The sequence below is a fragment of the Trachymyrmex cornetzi genome, unplaced genomic scaffold, assembly GCF_001594075.2.
Source record: "Trachymyrmex cornetzi isolate Tcor2-1 unplaced genomic scaffold, Tcor1.1 scaffold433, whole genome shotgun sequence".
NCBI lineage: Eukaryota > Metazoa > Arthropoda > Insecta > Hymenoptera > Formicidae > Trachymyrmex > Trachymyrmex cornetzi.
In genome coordinates this window covers 128180-136180 of record NW_017299102.1, presented here as the reverse complement: position 1 = coordinate 136180, position 8001 = coordinate 128180, and the positions used below count along the sequence as shown (strand labels likewise).

The 8001-nt window shown below is 36.5% G+C and overlaps 1 protein-coding gene across 1 annotated transcript in view; it reads right to left on the bottom strand.

Annotated features, from left to right (window-relative positions):
• Positions 1 to 1696: 1696 nt before the first annotated feature.
• The window catches only part of LOC108764528 (uncharacterized), a 57679-nt gene continuing 51374 nt past the window's right edge, over positions 1697 to 8001 (bottom strand). Inside the window, exon 4 of the mRNA XM_018512815.1 lies at positions 1697 to 1821. Within this exon, the coding sequence (XP_018368317.1) occupies positions 1697 to 1821 (125 nt within the window). The remainder of the gene's footprint in view (positions 1822 to 8001) is intronic.

The window sequence follows — 8001 nt, the reverse complement described above, 5'->3', positions numbered from 1 at the left end:
CCCGCCGATCGGCTGCCGCCGAATGAGATTCCATTGTTTCTCGCAGCTTATTCGCCGTAGATGAGTGCGCTTTTTTTCATTGATATTCGAAGCCTCGATATAACTGTTCTCTTCTGGAAATGGTCGTTACTACAGCGAATTTTCGTATCGATTTGCTTTTTTTTTGCACAATCAGAGACAAGATCAGGAATCGATGATGATCATTCTAATCTCTCAGTTAAAGGAAAAGACGAATGATGAAACTGATGATTTTCTGATCTACAAGAGGAGTTTTGTGTTTAATTTTTCCGTCGATATTCGAATCCTCAATATAACTGTTCTTTTTTTGAAAATGTAGTCGTTACTGCAGCGAATTTTCGTACCAGCTTACCTCCTTTTGCACAATCAGAGACGAGATTAAAAATCGATAATGATTACTCTAATCTTAAAAGTTAAAGGAAAAGACTGATGGTTCTCTGGTCTATAAGAGGAGGTTTTGTGTTTAATCTTTTTGGCATTGCTCCAACATGTTGTGTGTCGTTTAATGATCACTAAAGCGTCGTTGATGGTTCATCGTTAAATTTACTCGTCGGTTTACGATGAAATAGTTTTTGCATATTAATTTCTCGTCCGAGCATCGGACGAAAACTATCTCTGGAATTCGCGAGTATATTCGTTGTTTCGTGTTTTGTTCTGAAAGGGAAGAGTTCCGCCTGGTCTGTCATATGATGAGAACTTTTAAAAGGACCAAGATTTTGCGATTACTTCCGTCATTCTCACTTTGTTTGCTCATTACTCAGCGTTCTTTTCATTGTATCACGCATCGTACAATTAGTTCAGCTAAGCTTTTTTATCACGTCTTACACAAATGGAAAAGTTACGTTCTAAGCCGATCTTTTACGATTTTGTATGCTTTATGGTCGATTACGTGGGCGAAAGCTTTCGCATCACGTTGCTAATAAAATCTTCCTGCAGCAGGAAATTCGTGTTATCGTCAACTTCTCGTCGGATCACACGTGCGATGTTAAGGGCACACCTTTCGTTAGCTTCGCGTACTCAATTAAGCATTGACGTTACCTGGAACTGAATCTTCGTTTAAGAGAGTTCACGAAGTTTTCGCTTGCACTTGGTACACCGTTACATTACGTCAGTCATCGTTTCTGTCCGACACGCCTAGAATTTTAAAATACATTTGATTCGCGCGTTTTTCTTCACTCCTACAACATCCCGACCCGCAATCCTTCTCCGGTGCTATTAGAACGAATTGAGAATTTCACTTTGTTATTCCGTGAATGCTTTAGGTGATCTTTTTAATTTTCAATTGAACGTTTTGCATCTCAACGCGATTATCGTGTGGGTTGAATAAAATTGTCCGTTTATAGCCGAGAGCACTTTGAACGATAAAGAAAAGTGGTGAGAGGCAGAAGGTAGATCACGCTGCGCCTTTCCAGAAAGTTCCCAGAACGTGCCGGAAGAAAGTTCGTTCCGCGCTCGCAGGATCGACATGAAAATTCCTCAAGAACAACGTAACTGGTTCCGAGATATATAATCTGTAAAACTTGGAGGAAAGTCTATTCTTTGAGTCTGACAGAAAGTTTCTACAAGAATTGTTGTCGATGAGACAAGAAAGATAAGTCCTTTTTCCAACGTCGGCAAAATGTCACTCATAAGTCGGACATTCTCATGGAGGGTAAGAATTTACGTTGTGGCGTCTATTTCAAGCACGACGGAGTACCTGGTATATTAACACGTATCCCCCTCGCAAAATTCCGCATTCATTTAGACTCTTCGTACGACGTGCCCTTATATTGACGAATTCCTCCATTGTGGTGCCATCTTGATCTGAAAAATACATTACAAGATCGAGATCATACATTAAGTTCGAATCAAATGCTAATTGCGCGACAGAGCGGGAACGAGAATGCAAGGGCATGAATTATCGCGCGATTTGTCCGCTCTACGCCGAACGGAAACGCTCGGTCTATATACGTGGGCGAAAAAACTCGAAAAATGTGAATGTACGGCGGATGAAATCCGTGAAATTTCATCCGTCTCGTTCGGAATATCGATAAAAAAAAGGAGATATGGATCGAGAAGCACGTTCGCATCAGGAGGGCGCTGCCTGAAGAGAACGTGCTGATTACGAGAGCCATTGAATTTCCCAAAGGAATTTAATTATAAAATCGGACCGTAGTACATCGCGTCGATCGTCTCGATTAAGATGTCGGATAGGATTGCGTTTCGTGTACCCTCAGATAATTATTCCACGCGATTAATATTATCCTTTCCAATTTGTCGTTTAATCGACTCCCATTGAATAAAATTGCCGACGAAAAATCGTCTAGCAGAAAAATTATTTTGTTGGACAACTCTCTCGTAAAACAACACTTATTTGTGACGGTCATCTTTATCGTACTATTTTAATTTGATATCACTATTCTACTTGCACGTACATTGCGCAATCAGTTTAATTTTCCTTTGTCTAACGGTGGGGTATCATTTATTTAATTGCGCTGCAGAACCTTGTTATTCTTTCTATTATTCACGTTATCTACGGTAAGCTCTTTGTATATTGTAACGTGGAATATTATTTCCGGACAGGAAAAATAGAAACAGCTGTATTCTCTTCTTCGGACCAGATAATAGTTGATATACGATAACAGTAATTGATATTATTCTAAAAGAGTATTTTTCCCGGTCACGCGATACATTTTTGTGCTCTTTATCTTTGTAGAGTACCGAATGATTTGCGATGACGTATATAAATAAACAATATGTACGACGTTAGAATTGAGATTGTTTTCGCTTACAACACGATACTTGGCGATAGTCTCAAATAAACACGTTCACTCGCATTGTTTGCTCACAAAATGCGCTTTATTGCATGATTTACTTGGTTCGATCTAATGCCGTGACCCCATTCGGGGTGCATTATATGTCGTTAACATGCGCGTAAGAACGAATTGTTGTTGAAATGTCTCGCGGAAAAATTACGTGAAACTTGATATGTAAGAACGATATACTTCCCTGAAGTAGAAAATAATAATCGGCGTCATAAATAGCTTCATTGTCGCAATCGTGGTAGGCAACTGCGAGATTAAGTGTGAAATTATGCGAATACTGAGACCTTTTTGCTTATACACGCGTACGTTTGAATAACGTCGCGCTATATAAATTGCAACTAAGCCGCACCATCGTTGATAACAATTACTTTGGGTTGTTACGTTAGTGTAAAATGGAAATCAGAGAATTTATGCGGTTTTCCTTCAAATGAACAACAGATTAAAGAAACATCGCATCGGAAACATATTTGTTATTCGCATTGTCACACGTACTAAATGTACTAAAATATGCAGGTCTTATTTTTGTATATTTTTACAGCATACATACTGCATTAATTTTTAGATTATTTACATTCAATGTGTTTCCCAAACATTTATTGTTTCCTCTCTCGTATCCGATAACTGTTGCGCTCTACATTCTGATATTTCATATTCTGTGTAGCTCGATACTAATCGGAATTAATTGGTCGGATACTAAATATGTTCTCTATTCTCCCGTTGTCGCATTGTTCACACAAACCTCTCAATAACGTGGGTAATTCGTCAGAGAGTTTTTAAACTATGCGTGCACTACGATTACTGCGGTATGTGCTCTGACTATCCTCCGATTGCACGCGCTGATCTGTGGTAGAATGAGTAGCGAGTGAAACGGAGCAATTAACGTTCGAATATTGTTCCTGAATCTGAAAATAGCTGACGATCGATATATAAGGGGTGTCGGCGAGGTAGAGAGAGTTGGGCGAAGGGCGTCGTGACGTTTGTGACATTCGTGACAATATATGCGACTTCACATGTTCTCGTAACATCCACAAACTAGCCGTGAGGAGATCCTCTCTTCAGGCTTTAAGCGCTTGGTGAATTAGTAGCCCGAATTAAAAGCAAATTGTTCCATAGACTGTAAAATTGTATTTACGCAATTACTCTAATTTGCCGGACTATGTGTTCGCGACAGTGCTGCAGTGTAGTTAATAGCGAATTGTTCTCATTTGCTACAATGAAGTCGTTCGTGTTGTAGTACGCGCGATGTCCTAAAATCCTAAAAACACCTCTTGTAATTATGCATCTTAAATTAATATTGCGTAGAGGTTTTCGAACGTTAAAAATTCAACCAAGAACATTTAAATAACCATAAAGAAAATCCATTCTCCTTTGGATCAAGGTATGTAGCGTTTTTCTAAACACAACTTGTCGATATCGTCTTTTTTATTGTCAATAAAAATTTCATTGTGTCGAGGTGATACTCTCCGTGAATTTGTAAATATTCAGTGAAAATGCCGTATCGTGCTAGCGGTCACCGTATAGTCAAAGAAATATAGAATTTATGCATAGCACGGTGTGATAACATGCGATAACGGACGAACGTGCGAGAAAGAATATCGGGCCTGAAAATTGAACGGGAGACTTCCATGCTATAGCGTTAAGGTGGAAAAGGAAAATGGGGATGCAGCCCCAGAAAAACGAGTGGAATTGCCTCTATAGGATGCAGTTAGTGTGCTTCGAGGATGGTACATGCTGGTACGGTGCCGTAAAGTATGCAAATTGTGAATCACTCTGGACCACACAACTGATTACGCCGCACAGAAAGAACCTTTTGCCCTTCTTCCACCGGAAGAGCCAATATTCTGCAATTGAACGAATAAGCGTATTCGCTATTCGCATGGAATCGAATCGTTTGGAATATGCGATCTCATGGATTTAGGATCTTGAGAGAAAAAGAGCTATTTTTTATCTTAATCGTGATTTTTATCAGACTTTATTGCAAATTACATTATTATACGGTTTTTATTAGATATACCGTTTCAAAATAACGTAACAATTTTAGGACGGTGATAGTTAAAGAGAGAACAAGTAGAATAAGTAAACAGTTTAAACATATATGTATAACATAGAATAAAGAACAATAAGTATAATTCACGAGGCGTTTAGGACTCGGCGCTAGAATAATTATTCGGGCAAATAAAAGAATACTAATTATATGCAGAAGCAAAAGACTGTCCATCTACGATTTTAACTTAAAATTTATCTAAGAATAGAAAGAATATTGACGTTTTATTATACTACTCTGTACTAATCAATCTACGAATCATGTATAACGTGTATACTTATATCTCGTGTAATTGTTCGTGTACGTCAGTGTGTGTATTCAAAATAAAGGTGTCGAAAACTCAAAAAATTTCTGTCTGACATGACTGTTATGGCTAATTGCCATAATGAGAACATAATTTTTTTTACTCTAATAAGTTTTAATTTAATTGAAAAACTTGGATATACAGAGTGTCCGACATAACTGTGATCACAATTTTTCCGGCACTTCCGATGATCTGATAAAAATTAGTTTGATAAAAGTTAATCAGTTTTCAATCGGCTAGAAATTGCAAAATTAAAAATTTGCAAAATACTCTTTTTTAGGAAAAAAGTCAAGGTCACCCTAATTTTTTTAATAGCACTACATATTTTTTACTTCATAATATTATAACTGATGTCAAGACGAGTTCAATGACCTGCTATACTATGACCTTGAGATGACTTTACAGTCGTGGGATTAAGGGGGAACACCAGGGTGACGAAAAAAAGGCTATTATCGTGAATTTTTTTTTTTTAAACTAATAGGTTATATTATTGTCTTTATATATTCAAAGTCATACATTTACGAAATTATTAGGGGAGGTCGGGGTATTTTTGGACACACTTTTATTTTGTCCGGAAACTCTAAAAAAAATTGCTTTTTCTCAAAATTTCTAAGCTTGATTTTGTGGTACGATAAATAACCTTTCTTTTGGTACCAGCAATTTGACCTAATTGTTTAAAATTGTACACTCTGTATCAGTTGGCGCAAAAAACTGGTTTTTGAGATTTTCAAAAATCTCGGGGTATTATTGGACAGTTTTGTAAATCGATAAAAAATGAAAATTATTGCTGGAAAACGTTTATTTGTTAATGAAAAGGAAAGAATATATTATAATGAATAAAATAAAGTGAAAAATATCGATGAAAATAGATTTCTCCTTTTTGGCATAATAACGCGGCATTCTGTCAAACAAAATTTAAACGGACCAAAAAACGATTAGAAATTGCCGAAAAACTAATGCTTTGTTGAAATTATGCATGAAAAATCACTTATACGCATCAAACACACGAAGTTATGTTGTGAACTGTCAAGAAAAACTGTGAAGTGTCCAATAATACCCCGAACGCTCATTTTTACAACATGTCGGCGTATAAGTAACACAATGCAAATTTCATACAAAACTCTTATATGCGTCGAAAGCTTAAAGTTCAAAGAATATTATAAATATATTTACCTGACTTGGTTCGTCGAAAAAGGTTGTCAAAATGAACAAAACACTAAGTGAAAAAAACACTTTACAAACATCAAAATTCTGTTTGCTATGATAGTGAGGTAACAATGCGTCAAAACAAGTCAAGTGCTCAATAGAAAATGAGATTATGATGAGACGAGTCGATGCTAGTTAGTGGAGACCCCAAGCATTACAAACGGGAAAAATATCGCGCTGTCCAACAATACCCCGTGTCCAATAATACCCCGACCTCCCCTAAAAAAAATTCATCGAATAATATTAATATTTATAGCCTCAGTGCTGATTGATGTGCTCCTCGTCTGAAAAAAGATGGGTCCACGGGCGCTCGTGCTGTGTCTGAACGGGAGCTCCGAAATAAATTTTTTTTTCTTTATTTTAAAGTATATGAGTGTAGTTTCAGTTGCACGTACGGATTTTTTGATAAAATAATTTTAGACAAAATGGCGCTGTTTTAAAGAAAGAGGTCGCAATTTTGCGATAAAAAATCGTTACATTTTTAATTGTTTTTCAAAAACTAATAATCCGATTGAAAAATTCGTACGTGCAACTGAAGACAATTTTGTTGTAAACATTTCGTCCAAAATTCAAGTCATTCGGATAAAAATTGGCCGAGATATGTGAACGCTCAGTTACGAAAACGTATTTTCGAGAAAAACGTGTTTAAAGTTTTACAACCAATTAGTTTATATAAAACGATAAAATTTCGTATCGTTTGTAAACGGTCGTCTCAAGAATATACATATACACTATACAATAAAGACTCAAGCACACAGGCAAAAGGATACCATACTGAAAAAAGAGTTTGGTTGGATTATTTGGAAATCTGGTAGATTCAACCAGTATGTCTGTTCAAAAACGGACGAATCAGAATTCTTGTAAGAATTACTGAATAAATTTGATTAATTCCTTCTAATTAAATATACCAGAATTTCTTGTTGGTCTAATAATGCCTTCCCGTTGAGTCTACCAGATTTTCTTGTTGAGCGAACAATTATTTTCGTAAACTCTACCAGAACTTCTTGTTGATCGAATAAATTTTTCTCGTTAACTGTATCATATTTTCTTATTGGTCTAATAATGTCTTCCCATTGAATCTATCAGATTTTCTTGTTGAGCGAACAATTATTTTCGTTAATGTATTACTAACCTTTAAAAACTTCTACATATTTCTCAAAATTTCATTGGCGAAGAAGAGAAGACGTTTTTTCATCAGCCGTGCTACTCAATAACATTCCACTTTTTCTCCGAATTTTTGACACAGATCACAGTACATATGACGATTTATTGTTAGAATTGTTCATCTAATTGAACTTGCAATTTCGTTATTTCACAAGACTTCACTTCACAATACATGCTCGACACTCGACTACGATCAGTCACCGATACGCGATCACGCGATGTACGAAACAATATACGTTATCCGCTCGACTCGCGCGATTTGCGCGAACTTGAGCAATGATGCAACTACCAGGATGCGCTAGCGTTAAAAAGAATTCTGGTAACATAGCGTATGTCTAGTGAATATAACTAGAAGTTTTGTAGATCCAACTGAAAAATGTTAAACAGATCCTTATAGTATAATCTACGAAATGGTCTAGTCATAAAATTTTGAATCCTATCAAGAGACACGGTAATGTCTC